The sequence below is a fragment of the Theropithecus gelada genome, chromosome 20 (assembly GCF_003255815.1).
Source record: "Theropithecus gelada isolate Dixy chromosome 20, Tgel_1.0, whole genome shotgun sequence".
Classification (NCBI taxonomy): Eukaryota; Metazoa; Chordata; class Mammalia; order Primates; family Cercopithecidae; genus Theropithecus; species Theropithecus gelada.
The window spans coordinates 11,517,573-11,536,817 of NC_037688.1; the positions used below are offsets into that span (position 1 = coordinate 11,517,573).

At 38.8% G+C, this 19,245-nt stretch overlaps 1 protein-coding gene across 11 annotated transcripts in view; it reads left to right on the forward strand.

Annotated features, from left to right (window-relative positions):
- The window catches only part of FTO (FTO, alpha-ketoglutarate dependent dioxygenase), a 413,322-nt gene that overhangs the window by 95,498 nt on the left and 298,579 nt on the right, over positions 1-19,245 (forward strand). For 10 of the 11 annotated variants that reach the window (XM_025369992.1, XM_025369991.1, XM_025369998.1 and 7 more), the window contains exon 2: positions 10,472-10,549. The exons of the other annotated variant lie outside the window; for it this stretch is intronic. In XM_025369992.1, coding sequence (XP_025225777.1) covers positions 10,472-10,549 — 78 coding nt within the window. The remainder of the gene's footprint in view (positions 1-10,471; positions 10,550-19,245) is intronic. 11 annotated transcript variants of the gene reach the window in all.

The following is a 19,245-nucleotide window of genomic DNA, read 5'->3' on the forward strand; positions in this document are numbered from 1 at the left end:
ATCTCCTGCTTAGCCGAGGTCTTTTCACTCTCTGGGCAAGACTCCTCACTTTGCTGAAATGACAGCGTTCCTGGTGCATGCCTGGTTTAGCCTAGGCTAACCTCTTCTTGAGTGAACCTAGGTAATTTGTGTCTTTCAAGAAATTTCTCTATTTTATTTAAGTTCTAGAATTTATTAACATAAAGTTTATAACATCCCCTTATTATCCCTTTAATTGGCATGTTGAAACTTCTGTGTGTTTTTTTAAATCATTCTGGCTAGAGATTTTAAATTTTCTTTTCTCAAATAACTAGCTTTTGGCTTCATTTATTTTTAACTTTTCTATTTTCTGTTTCATTGATTTCTATTGTGGTCTTTTATTATTTTCTCCTGTTTATTTTATTTGTTCTTCTTTTTCGAGTTTCTCCAGGTGGAAGCTAAGGTAATTTATTTGTGACCATTTTTCTTTTTTATTATAAGCATTCAGTGCCATAAATTTCCCTCAGTTTACTAGTTTAGGGGCATCCTACACATTTTGAAATCTTGTATTTTCATTTTTATTCAACTTAAAATCCTTTCTCATTTCTCTATTGTTTTCTTCTTTGACTCATTTATTATTTAGGAGTCAATTATTTAGTTTTCAAATATTGGGGTTTTCTAGATGTGTGTCTGTTATTATTTTAAGTTTAACTCCATTTTGTCAGAGAATATAGTTTTTATGATTTCAATCCTTATAAATGTATTGAGACCCAGAGATGGTCTATCTTAGCAAATGTTCTATGTGTATTTGAAACAAATGTCTATTTTGCTGTTGTTTGGTGGAGTGCTATCTACATATCAGTTCAAGTTGGTTGATGGTGTTGTTCAAGTCTCTTACGGTGTTTTTGTCTACTTGTTCTACCAGTTATTAAGACAAGGATATTGAAATCTTAGACTATTAACTATGGAATTACCTATTTCTTTTTGTTCTTTCAGTTTTTGCTGCATGTTTGAAGACCTGTTATTAGGGTGTATAAATGTTTAAGATTTTTATGTTCTTGATGATTTGACTCCTTTATCATTATGAAATAACTTTGTCTCTTGTAATATTTTCTGTTCTGAATTCCATTTTGTCTGATATCAATATAGCCACTTCAACTTTCTTTTAATCAGTATTAGTGGGTAAATTTTTTTTCCAACTTTTTACTTCTTTACAAATCTTTTTTTATTGCAGTAGAATATACATAACATATAATTTATCATTTTAGTCATTTTAAAGTATACGCTTATGTGGCATTAAATACGATTTCACAATGTCCTGTCTATCTTTTTACTTTAAACCAGTTTGTTTCTTTATATTTGAAGAATATTTTTTTTTATAGGCAACCTATTGTTGCATACTGCTTTTAAAAAAATCGAATTTGACAGTTTCTCCCCTTTAATTGGGTTATTTAGATCATTTACAGTTATTGCAATTGTTTCTATGGTTGGATTTAATTCTACCATTTTTGTCTATTTTTTTATCCTTTTTTTCTTGAGTTCTGCCTTTTTTTGGATTGATTTTTTTGTAATTCCATTTTATCTCTTTTGTTGGCTTATTACTTGTAATTCTTTGTTTTTTTTAATGTTTGTTTTAGGGTTTCTGGTATCCGTCTTTATCGTGTCGGAATCTTTCTTGAAGTATTACTGCACTTCACATGTAGCATAAAAATTTTTACTGCAATATACTTTTCATATCTCTTTGGCCATTGTGATGTTGCTGTCATACATTTTATTTCTTCATATGTTATGAATCCCACAATGTACTACTCTTGTTTTTGCTTTAGTCAGTTATCTTTTATAAAGACTTATTGAGAAGTCTTTTATATTTCCCATATAGTTACTATTTCTGATACTCTTCATTCTCTTAAGTAGATTCAGATTTTTATCTGTTGTCCTTTTCTTTCCACCTGAAGGTCTTCCGTTATCACTTCTTATCTTGAAGGTCTGTTGGTGTTGAATTCTTTCTGCTTTTGTATATCTGAAAAAATATTTATTTCTCCTTTATTGTTGAAATATATTATAGCATTTCCCCACTATCTTCTGTCTTCCGGCACCCTTTTTTTTTTTTACAACGAGCTATTTGGTGTTATTCTTTTTTCTTTTTTTTTGGAAACAGAGTCTGACTCAGTCACCCAGCTGGAGTGCAGTGGTGCGAACTCGGCTCACTGCAACCTCCACCTCCCGGGTTCAAGCGATTATTGTGCCTCAGCCTCCCAAGTAGCTGGGATTACAGGTGTGCACCACCACACCTGGCTAATTTTTGTATTTTTAGTATAGACGAGGTTTCGCCATGTCGGCCAGGCTAGTCTTAAACTCCTGGTCTCAAGTGATCCACCCACCCACCTCGGCCTCCCAAAGTGCTGGAATTACAGGTGTGAGCCACCACACCCAGCCTTATTTCGTGTTATTTTTATAGTTTTTTTATATGTACACAGTATCTTCATCTCTTGCTATCTGTGGGGGAGTGGTTCCAGGACCCTTGCAAATATAAAAATTCATGGATTCTCAAGTCCCTTATATAAAATGGTATGTAGCATTTGCATATAACCTATGCACATCTTCCTATGTACTTTAAATCATCTTTAGATTACTTATAGTACGTAATACAATATAAATGCTATATAAATAGTTGTTATATTTCATTGTTTAGGGAATAGTGATAAGAAAAAAGTCTGTACATGTTTAGTGTATCTACAACCATCCATTTTTTTTTTCAGGAATATTTTTTATCTGTGGTTGTTTGAATCCATAAATGGGGAACCCATATATATGGAGAGCCAACTGTATTTTCTTTTGTCTGACTGCTTTTAAGACGTTATCTTTTTCACTGGATTTAAGTAATTCGATTATGATGCGTTTTAGTGTTATTTCCTCTTGTTTTTTGTGATTGAAGTCCTTTGAACATCTTAAATCTGTGGATTGATGGTTTTCATCCAATTTGGAAAATATTTGGCCACTTTTTTTCTGTCTTCCAATCTCTCTCCTTTCTTTTGTTAACTCCAATTACATGTATTAAGCTGCTTAAAATCATCCCATAGCTCACTGATGCTCTGTTAACTTTTTCTCCTATCTTTTTCCTCTCTGTATTTCATTTTGGATAATTTTCCTTGCTGTGTCTTCAGGTTCATTATTCTTTTCTTCTATTATAACTAATTTGTGTTGAATTATTATTATCCAGTGTATCTTTCCTCTCAGATATTGTGGATTTACTCTAGAAGCTTGATTTAACGTTATTTCTGTTTCTTTACTTACCATGCTCAATCTTTTCCCAACTTTTTGAACTTGTGAACTACAGCTATACTTACTGTTTCAGTGTACTTGTCTACTCATTTTGTCATCTGTTCTGTTTTTGCACCAGTTTCAATTAGTTGATTTCTCTCTTTATTATCAGTCACATTGTCTTGCCTTGTAGTATTCTCTTAGAAACTTCCATGCCTTGATGCTTTTGATTGGATGACAAACACTGTAAATTTTTAACATTGAAGTGCTGGATTCCGTACTTGCTGTTCCTTTAAATAACTCATTTAAGTTACTTGGAAACAGTTGGATCTTTTCAGGTATTGCAGTTAATTAGAAAGGAACAGTGTGACATTGAGTCTAGGGCTATGGCACTACTGCTGAGGTGAAATCCTTCTGAGTATTCTTCCCGTTGTTTTCTAAATTATGACCTTTTCTATCCAGGCTAGATTTTTTTGTCTGCTGTCGTGTTGGTTCCCATTATTGGAAACAGAACAAGACTTGCTAAATATTAATTAAAAAGATCTCTTTTGAAAGCCTTGTAGAGCTACCAAAGCAGCCAGGACATGAGGGTCCAAGAGCAGTGGCTGTAAGTATTGGTTTTAAAAATCTATAAGAAGGATTGATTTTAATTAAAACTTTAAAAAAATGTGTGTTGTGTTGTTGTTTTTCAGTTAAAAATTAAACAGTTCTTAAGAGAGATGATTTCTCTTGCCTCAGGGATGGTGTGGTGCAGTGGGTGTGGCCTTGTACCTGGGAACTAAGAATGTGAGTTGTGATTCTCTCATAAGCAGCAGTATAGTCTCTTGCCAATCACTTAATAGCTCTGGATGGGCCTTAGTTTCTTTATATGTTCTAAAATTTTGCAATTTTGTCATATTAAAAATTAGACGATCACCACCACATAGTTAATTGACACATTTTATATGTGTAAACTCTTATGGGAAGTTTTTATACATTTCTCCTGTAGATCACTGAGGCTAATTAATATCTGGATTTGTATTAATCCAGTAGCATTAATCTCTGGCCTAAAGTATAATTTGATGTGCTACACATAGATTCCTATATAAGTAATTTATAACTAGGAAATAAAACTGTCTTTTCCAGACATGAATAAACAACAATAACAACGAATGGTTGCCAAAGTGTATTGAGGGCTGTTTATGTGCCAGGCACTGTTCTTAGAGCTTTGTGTATTAATATCATTTACATCTCACAGGGAGATAAGAAAGTAGTTCCAAATCATACACCTAGACTGGCACTGGAATTCAAGAGTTTGGCTCCTTAGGCTATAAACACATAACAAAGGAGTTTGCTTTGTTATACAGACCCCTGCCCCACTGTCTGAATGCTATTTGCCTAATATCTGCATAGTTTATAGTTTGCAAAACGCACTAAAATATATGAATAATTTTTATTTTATTGTCACAACTCTATGAAACAGTGTCTCTTACAGATGAGGAAATTGAGAATGAGCAAGTTTGCTTCCGATGTGGTACCTCATCGAGGAGTCTCCATTCAATCCTACTTTCGCCTCCAAATCCAGTTTACTTTTACTGTGCCATATTTTCATGGAGAGAGAAGTTTTTCATAGGACAGGGAATGCTGAATTTGTTGAAATGGTTGAAATACTTTTTTTCTTCTTATCTAAAGCAAATATGGTATAAGTATATGTGAAATATTTATTTACACTTCTTTTGGTTTAGCTATTTCTTATTGATCTTTTCTTTTCTTTCTTTTTTTTTTTTTTTTTGAGGAAGAATCTTGCTGTGTCACCGTGCAGTGGTGACTCACTGCAATCTCCACCTGCCACGTTCAAGCGATTCTCTTGCCTCAGCCACCCTGGAAGCTGGGATTACAGCTGTGCGCCACCATGGCCGGCTAATTTTTGTATTTTTGGTAGAGATGGGGTTCCCTTTGATGGCCAGGCTGGTCTTGAACTCCTGGCCTCAAGGGATCTGCCTTCCTTGGCCTCCCATAGTGTTGGGATTACAGGCGTGAGCCACCGCGCCTGGCTCTTGATGATCTTTCTAGTGTTAGTTTAGATATGTCTTCCTTGCCCACTAAGCACCCTGCTTAAGGACTAGGTCATTTTCCCACTTAAAACCCTCATAAGACCATGCAGTTATTTTCACAATGAACGTTCATTAGCCATTATTTGTCATGGTATTTTGAAAAGACTCAGGTAATAAAATTAAATTTTTATTGAACCTGACACAATAGGATGCATAGTTGAAGAAGTATTATGTGGAACATGATACATGGATAAAGAATAAGTGTCCTTAGAAGCATAATCTTGACACGGCTGAAGAGTCAGGAGTGGGATGAAAAATATGCTTCATTTGTAGGTGAGATACACCCTTACATGATGAGTCATAATCCACTTAATCTTTTTATGTTATTACTGTAAGACTCAAACCATATCTCTATGTGACAAGATGTACAAGCTCAGATACAGCTTAACTTTTTCACAGTAAAGCAGAGGCCTAGGGTTGGTGTAGTTTCTGATACCTAACTTGAAACCCTTAGGAATCTGAGTTGTGGTGCTTTTTTTTTTTTTTTTTTTTGAGACAGAGAGTCTTACTCTGTCACACAGGCTGGAGTGCAGTGGCGTGATCTGGGCTCAGTGCAACCTCTGCCTCCCAGGCTCAAGTGATCCTCCTACCTCAGCCTCCTGAGCTACTGGGACTACAGGTGCACACAACCACACCCGGCTAGTTTTTGTATTTTTTTCATACAGACGGGTTTTTGCCATGTCCCCAAGCTGGTCTCGAACTCCTGAGCTCAGGTTATCCTCCTGCCTCCGCCTCCCAAAGTGCTGGGATTATAGGTGTGAGCCACCGCGACTGGCTGTGGTGTGTTTCACATAGGTCTTTTGTCCTCTTTTACTTTGCCAGAGCTGTGGAAATGGGCGGTAGCCTGCATGGAAAGATCTTCATCTGCCCCTCCTGCCAGGTAGGAGAGCTGAGGCTTCATGCTCTCTCTGGCTCTCCGTGTGGCATTTGTGAACAGCTTGATGTATTTGACACAAGTGTGACAGCAAAGAAGTGTGTGAGCAGAGCAGTGTGCTGCAGGGCCCAGCTGTGTGGATTTATCTGTACATCAGGCTGAGGAGCAGCAGTTAGCCAGATCTGACAGTCAAACGTGAGCTCCTTCTACCTATGCTCCAGAGTGCATTTTAATGTTGTGTGTTTTTACCATGGTTGGCATTTGACACAAAGAAAATTGTCAGAGCTGTTTTTTTTCCTCTCCTCTTTAGTGTGCTAGTCTGCAATAGTTTTCCAAATAAATACTTCATTGTACATGGACAAAAGTATGCACTTTCTAAAACAATGCCAAAAATCATGTTGTCTTTATCTTTATACTGAATTTCATGTGAGGAATTAGTAGGTTAGATGTTTGAATTGGTAATAGGTAAGACGTTTACATAGTGCAAAAATCAAAACAATATAAAATGGAATATTTTGAGTAGTCTTGGCTCTGCCTTTGTCCCTTTCTAGTCATTTCCCACCTCTGTTGACAGTTAATCACTTTAATAGTCTGTCATTCATCCTTTGTGTTTCTGTGTGTGAATACAAGCAGAGTTTTGTGCCTTGCTTTTTACTCCCCAATACCTTCTGGAGAGCTTTTTAGTTCACAAACAGAGAGCATCCTTGTTTTTGTTTACTGTTGCTTTATACTTCATCACGTGGATGTCCTGTAGTTTATTCACCTGTCCCCTGTGGCTGGAAATTTGCATTGTTTCTAATCTGTTTGTTTTATTGAGATAATAATTTCCATATCATAAAATTCACCATTTTAAAGTGTAAAGTTCAGTGGTTTTTAGTGTGATTCCAAACTTTTGTTCTACAAATCATGATGTAATGAGTATCCTCGTGCATATATTCTTCTGAACATGGTACAAGTATATTAGAAGGATAAATCAAAAGTAGGATCGCTGGCTCACATGGTAAATGCATTTGCGTTTTGAAAGGAGTTGACTGTTACCCTCTCTAAGGATCGTGTTGTTTTGCCCTCCTGACAGCAGAGAGCAAAAGGGCCTGTTTCTCTTAGTCTTGCCCATAGTGACCTCGCTTTTCATAAAACAATCTTAATGTTTGATTTTTATAAAGCAGTTAAGAATTTTTAATTTTGATGTTTATGAGCTACCAGTTTAATTTACTATTGATATCTGATTGATTTCACTGATGTCAACATGGCCAAAACTTCTCTTTATGTTTGTAAATATTGTTATTTAATAATTGATCTTGTCAGTTACTTGGTAAAATTGCAAGTAGTGAGTGTTGATGTTCAGAGCAGATTTTTATCTGTAGGGTCTTAAGTTGGGTGATTTTCTGGTCCCCATTCTCTGCTGTTGTGTAGACACAACATTGCTCACAGTATTAAAATGAAAATTCTTAGTGAAAGATCAGTTATATGCTGCTTGCTCTAGAGTAGGAAAAATCTTGTCAAATTTTATCCTTTTGATACAGCCTTATAAGTTACAATGTTTTATACCTGTCTGATGCTCAATTCCGAAATGAACTAAGAAGTGGTGGTTGTTACAGAATTTAGCTGAAGCATTAATTATAAGCAGAGGTTCAGCCTACACTGGCACTTGTCGACCTATGGGACAGGCCTGTTGCTGTTTCACCTGATTTAGGTGGAGTATGTAATTACTTTTGGGAATCCATACTTTTGGTGCTCCTCTTTATATATAGATTAGCTTTATTGATGGACTCTCATGCAGAGATCTTAACGTGGTGTTTGCAAGGTGGAGGCATTTCAAGGTTTGAGAAATGTGCATTTGAATTATTCAAGGCTTACCTTTTTTGGCATTTATAAATATTCTGGTACTTTATGTCTATAAAAAAGACTAAGAATTGATAAAATATTCATAGGAAAATGGAGGCATTTCTGAGCTTGAAGTAAAAATTGAGGTATAGATTTTGATTAAATTTATGATGGAGTAGAGAAATGTATAAGTATGTGCATGGAAATATCATTGGTTCTTTCTATGGCCCAAATAATGGTTAATACTGAAAAACAGATAAATTGATTAACCAATAGTGAGTTATCCAAACTGGTTTGTCGATTATCTGTAATGGTGTGTGTTACATTAGTATTATAACTATAAATGTATCATAATTTAGGCCAGGCATGGTAGCTCACTTCTGTAATCCCAGCACTTTGGGAGGCCCAGGCAGGCAGATCATTTGAGCCCAGGAGTTTGAGACCAGCCTAGGGAACATACTGAGGCCTCATCTCTACAAAGAAAAGTAAAACAAAACTAGCCAGGCATGGTGGCATTGCACCTTTAGTCCCAGCTACTTGGGAGGCTGAGTTGGGAGAATCATCTGAGCCCAGGAAGTCAAGGCTGCAGTGAGCTGTGATTGGGCCACTGCACTTCAGCCTGTGGGACAGAGTGAGACCCTGTCTCAAAAAAAAAAAAAAAAAAAAAAAAAATTCATAGTTGAACTGGTAAGTCAACCTTTTTGTTATAAATGAGAAAACACCTATAGTCAAAACAAAGACTTTGACTAAATAAATATAATAGAATTATGTCTAAGAGTAGAATTCGGTTTTGTGTCTCTTAGGTCAATTGGTTGCTATACTTCTATTCCCTTTCTCTTTCCTCACTTTAGATAATGATACAAAAAAGGTCCAGAAAGAATTTGTGTTTTACCTAAAAGGACGTTTCCTTTGACTACTCTGATTGTGATGGGTTTGTGAGAGAAGGCTGCTATCCTGGGGTGGGAGAGGGTAGTACTTAGGGCCACCGCATCTGGTTGAGTAGGTTGTGCACTTTGTAAAGACAGTGGCCATTGGAGCAGGTGGAGCCTGAAATCCAGTTTGTGTTTACCAAGTCATATTCTTATGGAGTGGGACTATATTGGCCCAGAGCAAGGTGTACTATTATCTAATTTTTATAAATGTGACTTACTGGCTGACAGTAGCTTTGATGATGCATTTAATTGCATTTTTATTTGAAACCCAGTTGTTTCTGCTGTTTTTGCTTTCTTTCTTACAGATAATGTCTGTTGTATGTACATGTCTATGTGTCTGTGACTGTATGTGCACATTTATGCCATTTATGTGCCACGTACACACACAAACTCTGTATATTCTTGAATGTAAGGTCAGATATTCTTTGAAAAATAGCCCTCAGAAGGAAGCAGGTGCCCTATATGTATCTGATTTCTTATAAGATACTTTATAATATGAGATCCTCTTTCAGTTACTTTGTTTGAATAGCACAGTACTGTTTGGGGAAAACATAGTCTCTGGAAACAGCCTCAGACAATGCTGGCTTTGAGTGCTTAAAAAGGCTGCTTCATGGAATTGGAAAAGAAAAGAAACAAAGATGTTTAACACAGATTTAGTAATTATTGTAGAGATGATAGATCACTCTAAGAAAGCAATACTGTAAGTGGATATGATCTCAAATAAATGTTTACAAGATGAATAACTATTCCACATATCCTGACATTATGCAGATAGATACTTGTGGCTTGGTTTGGTATTTCCAGTGATAGCACCATAAAAGGATTTACAAGCTACTGTGTCTCAAGCAGATTGTACAGACAGGCGTTTGCTCTGGAAAACTGTATTGGATGACTTGTAAGCTGGCTCTAGTGATGAAAAAGACCTGGATGTCAACAATACATGTGAAAAGTGAATCAAATTGTCTCATGAAATGTGAGAGTGAATAAAATTATTTCTAAATTTATGCTTCATACCATGTGTAATTTAGTATGTATGTAAATTGACTGGGTGCCATGACTCATGCCTATAATCCCAGCACTGTAGGAGGCCAAGATGAGAGGATTGCTTGAGGTCAGAAATTTGAGACCAGCCTGCGCAACATAGCGAGACCTTGTCCCTACTAAAAATAAAAAAAAAATTATCCAAGGATGGTGGCACCCCTGTAGTCCCAGCTACTTGGGAGGATGAGACGGGAGGATTGCTTGAGCCCAGGAGTTTGATGTTATAGTGAGTTATGGTCACACCACTGTATTCCAGCCTGGGTGACAGAGCAAGACTCTGTCTCTAAAAGAAAAGAAAAAAAAAAAAGATGTATGTAATTTAATTAATACATTTTATAATTGCGATTTGACTAATTTCTCTCTCTAAAAGATTATAAATTCAAAGTTGGCTAAAATTTGTTTGTATTTCTTATTTGAAAAATAAGAGAGTGTCTTCTTTCGGGTCATTGTATATGCACTTATATGTAATTATTATTGTTTTCAAACAGAAACTGAGGCTTCTTGAAGAGCTTGAAGACACTTGGCTTCCTTATCTGACTCCCAAAGATGATGAATTCTATCAGCAGGTAAGGTATTTTAATATTTTTCTCAATTTCAGTGATGTGTTCTGATCAACCTTATTTTACCTATGAGGAAGCTGGGCTAGAGAGGTTAAATGACAGGTGAAAAGGTCAAATTAGATCACCCATGACTCCTCATGGCCTACAGAGCATGTACATTTCTTCAGAGTCGGCTTTTTGCTATGAATTTAATGCTTTAGCATAGTGACTTTTTATTTCCTCGGACATTCCACACTTCCTTGCCTCTGCTCGTGCTGTTTCTTCTGCATAGCTCCTCCTCCTTCCTTTTGCTCCTTATCCTGTTGCGGATGGCTAATTCTTCAAGAGTTCAGTTAAACATCACCTCCTTTGTGAACATTTTCCTAGCTTATGCTACCTACAAGTCGAGTTGATTGCACTCCTTGTAAATAACTCTGCATCACCTAGCACATGTGGTATTGCAATTACAGGATCCTGTGTCTGTCTCTCTGAATTAGACACCACTGTTTCAATTATAAATGACAAAAACCCAAATCAAACTCACTGTGGCAAAAAATAAGGGGAATTTATTGACTTGCCTTAGAAGTCTAGGAGTAGGTGGCTAAATCCAACTTTACAAAAGATGTCACCCAATCAGTTTCTTTCTGTTTTTCTTGGCTTAGCTTTCCTCATTGTGATCTCATGCTCAGTAGGCTCTCATCTAAGAGCATAGCAGGACTCTGACAGCCCAAGGGGTATATGGTCTTTGGCATCTGGGATCTTAGAAAAAGGTAGGGAGTTCTTTTTCCCTGGTTCCATCAAATTCTCCAGGAAGTAATCCTGTTGGCCTGGTTGGAGTCGTGTGCTTATCACTGAACTAGTCATCATGTTCAGGAGAGTCAAATGCTCCTGTTTGCCTGGCCTAGTTCTTGCACCTACTCTTGGAGTGGGGTTGGAGTGGGAGTACTCCCACCAAACTGCATGTACTGTGTGAGTTAGACATGGGTGGCCTTCCCAAAGGAAAATTGGAGTCCTGTTTCCAAAGAAGAAGGGTAGGCCCTCTGGGCATGTAAAAATAATAAATTTTCACCTCTTCTTTCCTACTAGAATGTGAAGTCTTAAAGTGGAGGGTTACCATGAAAATCGGAATAGGAATTAGGTCACAGCATCTTTGTATCTCTAGCACCTGCATGTACATAGCTGACCATCAGTAACCAAGGAAGGAAGAGAGGAAAGAAGGACTTTATCCATCTAGAATCCAGGTCAATATGATTTCTGTGACTTCTAGCTCAGTATTATTCCTAGGCCACTGTCTCTTATCTCCATTCCCATTTGATTTACACCATCTTTCCTCTTCACTATCAGTCCTCTTATAGGTCTGTCTGGTTTTCCTCTTTGCCCCCCTTCATACTTGAAGCTGTAGTATTGTCTAACCAAGATGTAAATTGGAGCATGGCAACCCTCTGCTTCAAATCCCACATCATTGCCTGGCTCCTGCATTTTCAGCCTCATCTCCCCTGCTCCTACACCTTTTTTTTTTTTTTTTTTTTTTTTTTTTTTTTTTTTTTTTTTTTTTTTGAGACGGAGTTTCGCTCTGTCGCCCAGGCTGGAGTGCAGTGGCCGGATCTCAGCTCACTACAAGCTCCGCCTCCCGGGTTCACGCCATTCTCCTGCCTCAGCCTCCCGAGTAGCTGGGACTACAGGCGCCTGCCACCTCGCCCGGCTAGTTTTTTGTACTTTTTTTAGTAGAGACGGGGTTTCACCATATTAACCAGGATGGTCTCGATCTCCTGACCTCGTGATCCGCCCGTCTCGGCCTCCCAAAGTGCTGGGATTACAGGCTTGAGCCACCGCGCCCGGCCGTTTTATCCACACTGGATTTTTGTAGTACTTTAAATATGGTATGAGTTTCATCTTTGGGGCCTTCTTGCTACATCCTCTGCTGACGTACCTCCTTCTCTTTATCTGTCTCTTCTTTTTTTTGTTTATTTTTTGACACAGGATCTCACTCTGTTGAGTGAGACTGGAATGCAGTGGTGAGATCTGGGCTCACTGCAACCTCTGCCCGCCAGGCCCGTGCGATTCTCCCACCTCAGCCTCCCAAGTAGCTGAGACCACTGGTGCGTGCCACCATGCCTGGCTAATTTTTTGTATTTTTGTAGAGACAGGGTTTCACCATGCTGCCCAGGCTGGTCTTGAAATCTTGAGCTCAAGCGATTGGCACACCTTGGGCTCACAAAGTGCTGGGATTACAGGCATGAGCCACCATGCCTGGCCTGTCCTTTCTTTCCTTGGTGAACTTCTGTTTTACCTGTTAGTAATAGCTCATATGCCATCTCCTGTAGGAAGCTTCCCTGACACCTCTACAAGTTGTCTGTGCTTCCTCTCTTGTACTTAATACCTTTATCAGCACTTAATCTCACTTAATTGTTTTTTTTTTTTTTGAGATAGTCTTGCTGTGTCATATCCAGCCTGGAGTGCAGTGCCGCGATCTGAGCTCACTGCAGTCTCTGCCTCCTGGGTTCAAGCAAGTGCATCTGGCTAATTTTTGTATTTTTAGTAGAGACGTGGTTTCACCATGTTGACCAGGCTGGTCTCGAACTCCTGACCTCAAGTGATTTGGCGTCCCAAAGTGCTAGGATTACAGGCTTGAGCCATCACATCCAGCATTAATCTCACTTAACTGTAATGAATTGTTTTGTGTGCTGACTTCCCTTATCCTCTGTACTTCATTCAGTGCCTGGTACCTATCAGGTGCAGAAGGAGTTTGCTTAAATGCATGCATGCAATAGCTAATTTGGAAAACCAGTTATATATAATAATAATGAGTTTAGTATGATATGAATTTTGCTTCTACACACATAGACACCTCCCCAGGGAGTGGGCATCTGGAAAGATTTGACAGATGTGTACAGAAATGTCATACCGCATAACGATAGAGTGGGTGTTCTCTTTTGAACTTTCCCAGTTTTCCAAATTTTCTGCAGTGAATGTATATTCTTTTGCAGTCAGGCAAAAAATAATTTTTAAAAGTTCCCTTAAGACAGGTAAACCCACAAAAATGCAATTAGTTCTGAAATGCTTACTAATATTTTCATAGCTATAAGCCTTCTAGTACATGATTACATGCATTGTCAGAAAGCAACTGCTGAGCCATTTCAGCTTTTGTGGTGTGAAAATGGTACAGGAAGAATGAGATACAAAAGGTTATCAGCCCACTGTGCTCTGAACCAGCCATCCGCTAAGGGATAAAAGGAAACCCAAATGCAAACAGAACAACCATCAAGCCTTCTCTGTTATCTTTTCAAGGCCCACAACAAACCCTGATACCAATATCTAATCACTCTAAGTGCACCTTCTTGTTTTTCTTTTCTTTTCTTTATTTATTTATTTTATTTTTTATTATTAGTATTATTTTTGAGACAGAGTCTCACTCTGTTGCCTAGGCTGGAGTGCAGTGGTGCGATATCAGCTCACTGCAACCTCTGCCACCCGGGTTCAAGCGATTCTCCTGCCTCAGCCTCCCGAGTAGCTGGGATTACAGACACCTGCTACCATGCCTGACTAATTTTTGTAATTTTAATAGAGATGGGGTTTCACCATGTTGGCCAGGCTGGTCTCGAATTCCTGACCTCAAGTCATCCACCCACCTCAGCCTCCCAAAGTGCTGGGATTACAGGTGTGAGCCACTGCGCCTGGCCAAAGTACACCTTCTAAGAAGGCTTAGTACTTCAGTAAAACTTTAGTAAAAGTAAACCTCTTCTCTTAAAAGATGAAATGAAAATACTTTTTAATGACATGAATAAATAGAAAGTTCAGACCTGACACTGGGTTCCTTAAACAGGCCCTTACCACAGGAATGCCAATCCAGCTGCCAGTCATAAACACAGGAGTCTGTGCAGCTTCCATTTTGGGTCTGTCGATTGACCCTTACAGCGTGCTAGGCTTTGTGCTACACGTTTTATGCATACTCTCACATGTAATCCTCACAACAGCCTCATTCATTCATTCCACAAATAGGTATTCAGCAACTACTCTTCTTCAGGCTTGAGGTACTTGAGGTAGGTATTATTTCTGTTGTAGAAATCAAGAGAGGAACCAGGCACAACTGCAAGTTCTACCTACTTGGGAGGCTGAGGAGGGAGGATCATTTGAACCCAGGAATTGGAGTCCAGCCTGCATGTCATAACAAGGCCCCCTCTCTAAAAAAGGAGGAAATCAGGAGAGACTAGTTATCCGAGTAGAAGAGCTGGAGTTCAGCCCATACTTGTCTTACTCTGAATGCCCATGCTCTTTCTGTTGTATTATCCACCTCTTGGTCTACCGTGCTCCAATTCAAAACACCTTCAGAGAAGTTTTGCAGTTTCTTTTAATAAGACCATAGATAAAAGAAGCAAAACCAAACCACCAAAGGTCAAAGCAGAAAAGCAGAGAGAACCTCTGTTAGCTCATCATGGAATACAAGGAAGCAAGGACTTACATAGTCAGAAAACAGACTCTGGCTTCCAGAAATGTGAATGCAGCCCCTCTTATCCAAAGAAAATGAGACTCTCCTCAGTAACCCCCTTGCTTTCACTGATTGTGTGCTAGCTATGTGCTAGGTTGTTCGGCATTACATGTGTGGGCTCATTGAAATCTTGCTATACTCTTCTGAGACAGGTGTTACTAAAACCCTTTTAGAGATGAGGAAACCAAGGGACAGAGGGGTTTAAAAATTCGTTCAAGACTTATATGCAGGATATGTTGGGGACTAGGATTTAAGTCTGGGCTGTTGGCTTTTGGGTCTCTACTCCTAAGTCATATACTACTTCTCTCTACCCTTGTGTTTCTTCATCCTTCTGAGATGACTCTGCTCTTGTCTCAGTGGTTCCAGACCTCTGTCCCCATCCCAGCTCTCCCTCTGACCTCCAGCTCTCCACTTCCAACTGTCTATGGAGCGGCTCTACCTGAAAGTCTTCCAGCTACATCTAACTCAACATGATTCATATTCATTAAGTTACTTACTCCATTAAACACATGGATTTCACTCCCCGACTCTGTGCCAGGTAGTGTTTTAGGCATTGGAAATTAAGTTGTGAAAACTGACAAGAGATTCATGTCTTCTTTGAGCTTATTTTTTGTGGGGCAGGTGGTGTAGGAGCAAGCCATGTAGATACTTGTGGGAAGAATGTTCTGGGCCTACGGAACAGCAAATCCTCAGAGGTATATTTGGCAGGAAAAGCACCTGAGGCCAACATATCTGGAACAGAGGGAGAGAGCTGGTGAGAGCAGGGGAGATAGTCAGAGAGAGAGAGAGAGAGAGAGAGGGGGGCCCGGTTATATAGGAACTTATAGTTTGTAAGTTCTGTAAGAAGAACGTTGGTGGTTACTCTGAGATGAGGAGGCATGAGAGGGCTTGGAGCACAAGCATGACAGGATGTGACTTACATATTAATAAGGATTCATTCAACAAGGCTCCTCCCATTCAGCCTCTTCTGTAATGGTATCCCCTAGTCCCATTCTTAAAATTAGAAAGCTCACCACCCTCAACTTCTACCCATTGCTTTCTTCCCTCATTTAGTCGCTGGGCCCCTGGTGGTTTTCTCTCTTTAGAATCTCTCAAATTGTTTTTTCTTTTTCCATCCCACAGACACTACCTCAACTACGTAGGCCGCATTGATCACCTTCTGCCTCCGCAGTTTTAGCATCCTCCTGATTGGCGTTCCTCATGCCCTCCCCAGTGCCCTCAGAACTGACTTGTACCTCCTTGTTTTATAAATTTTGTTGAGTCTCCTTTCTTTCCAAGGTCAAGTTCAAATTCCTCAGCATATCCACCCTATAAGGCCATTGACTTTCTTGGTTTTTTGTTTGTTTGTTTGTTTTGTTTTTGTTTTTGAGATAGAGTCTTGCTCTGTCGCCCAGGCTGGAGTGCAGTGGTGCGATCTTGGCTCACTGCAACCTCTGTCTCCCGGGTTCAAGCGATTCTCCTGCCTCAGCCTCCCGAATAGCTGGGACTACAGGTGCACGTCACCATGCCTGGCTAATTTTTGTATTTTTAGTAGAGATGGACATGGCGAGGCTGATCTCAAACTCCTGACCTCAAGTGATCTACCTGCCTCGGCCTCCCAAAGGGCTGGGATTACAGGTGTGAACCACCACACCTGGCTGCCATTGACTTTCTGACCCTAAACTAACCTCTCTGGTGTAATCTCATTCCATGGCCTAAAATGACACCCAACCATAAACTCTTGTCATAGGGAGTTCTTGGTTCCACCCTGACTCTGCTGTGCCCTCTTATCCTTCCTTGCCTTTGTGCCCACTAGTACTCTCTTCCCTTTTCTGTCTGGTAAGCATCTACTCTTAAAGACTTTACTTAAACACTACATATTCTGTGAAGGCTTCAGAAAATCCCTTTTGTTCTAAAATGTATGAAAAATGTGACGGCTTCTCACCACCTCTGCTGCTTACACCGTGGCCAAAACTGCCATCATCTCTGTTGCAACAGCCTCCTGACTGGTTCTGCCTCCTTCCCCCGGTCTAGTTGATTTTAACACGGCATCCGGAGTGTTCTTTTGAAAACATAAATCAGCTCGTTACGCTTTCTTGCTCAAAGACCTTGAATAGCTTCCCATCAGCCCAGGACCTGACATGCACCCACAAAGCTCTACATGCTTGGGTTCCTAACTGCTTCCCTCACCTCATTTCCTGCTCCTGCCCACTCCCCACCGTCCTCACACTTTTATTCCTATTCTGGCACTTTACTCTTCCTGGAATAAACCAAGCTCACTCCTGCCCCAAGGCCTTTGCACTGAATGTTCCTTCAGCCTGGAACTGTCTTATCCCCCCAGGCATCTGCAGAGATTGTATCCTTATTTCTTGCTTTCTTCTGCTCTGATGTCACTGTATCTAGAGGCCTTCCGTCACCACCTTGTGTAAAATAGGCATACTTACCCCAGCACTCCGTATCCTACTTTCTTGGCTTTATTTTTCTCCATAGACTTATCATCATCTAAAATACCACATATTTTATGTATTTATATGCTTATTGTGTGGCTCAGCATACTAGAACATGAGCTTCTAGAGAGAAAATAGACGTTTTGCTCTCTTCCACGTTCTCAGCACCCAAGTGCTTTGCAAATAGTAAGTGCTCAATACATATGTATTCAGTACCTAAGGGTTTTCCAGCTTTTCCTTCCTAATTATTCTCCGCTCCCATAGCAGTATACTCACACTTCTATTGTAGTAGGTTCTTCTCTTTTCCTTTCCATTTCGGTCTATACTGTTCAATTATGAGATACTGTCAAATAGGACCTATCTTCTTTCAATCCTTCTATGTCTGACACTTTAGACAGTGCCTGGTACATAGCAAGTATTTGGGAAATGTTAAGTAAACAAAATGAAATGAAGTATTGAATGAATGAATGAATGAACGAGAATCTCTGTGTCATTTTGTAGCAAAGCACATGTTACCTCAAGTCTTGTGATAGCTGTGGCAGAGTCTGAACAGTGACTCCAGAAGTGTATCCCTTCTGGGGCTCTAGTTTGCATCATGCAGACAGAGTCTGGGTCAGACGAGTGTTTAGCCCATTAGTCATCGGACAGCTGCCAAGTTGCAAGCATTTTACAACAAAAATTGTATAGAAAATGAGTGATAGCGTGCAAATTGCTGAGTGCAAAATAGGGTTAGAAGCAATATCTATTAACAGCTAGATTAGAAATACGCTCCTCTAAAATCAGAATATTCTAGCACTTTTAAGTGAAGGGCATTTCCCAAGTCACTTGAAGATTTAAAATTTTTTTTCTCTCTACCCAAGGTTGAGTTCCACTGGGCTTCATTTAAGTGAGCCTCTGGTAAACTGGTATCTTACTCATTTAAAACCATGTCTGACTTCTCTGTCTGAGGAAATCTTTCAGAAGCATCTCTTGATATGGGAGGAAAAGGTAGAATTTTTATGTAATGGCTTAAAATAGACAGAAAATGAAGCCTGATCTCCAGAGAGCTTAGCTTTCCACATCTTTCAGCCATTGACAAAGGCCTGGCATGCTGGCATTTTATATCTAAAATACTTTTCCAAATACTTATTAAACTTTATAATCATCATTTATGCCACAGGATCATTTGTGGATCTCAAGAAATACAGTATGTGACCAGACAACTACTAATATAAATTTCATGACTCATTGGAAAAAACTCTAATGGGATTAAATGAAAAAAAGTCTAGCATATTTGAAAATCTGCCAACAGCTGTTCCAAATTATTTGTGATATCTGATGTTCTACATGTACCTGTCCAAAATGGAAAGTGAACTTATTTGTTTGACAGAATGAATTAATATTAAGTTACTTAACGTTCACTTATTCTCCAAAGTTACTTGTTCTTTTTTTTTTTTTAAAGAAAAATTGAACAAATGCTACGTAGTATGTTTATGTGTCAGGCACTAATTTAAATTACTTTATAAACAATAAAAGAGGGCATTTAGGTTGGGATTTTTTTTTTCTCTTACATTTTCTTTGAGATAGTGACAAAATTAGCCAGTTATTATTATTTGTTTTCACTGTGGCACAATGAAAATTCCTCAGTCTTGAACAACAGATTTAAATAGTACCAGAAGTTCTCTTGAAGATTTTTGACCATTTAGAGCCATCAGAAAGAATCTCTTGGCAAATATAAGAAATGTCATGAAAATTAAGAAGTTTTTTAGTGCAGCATCTTCGCTCTGATTTTTTTGATTAAAAATATTTTACACTTATTTTGGGAAATTTGA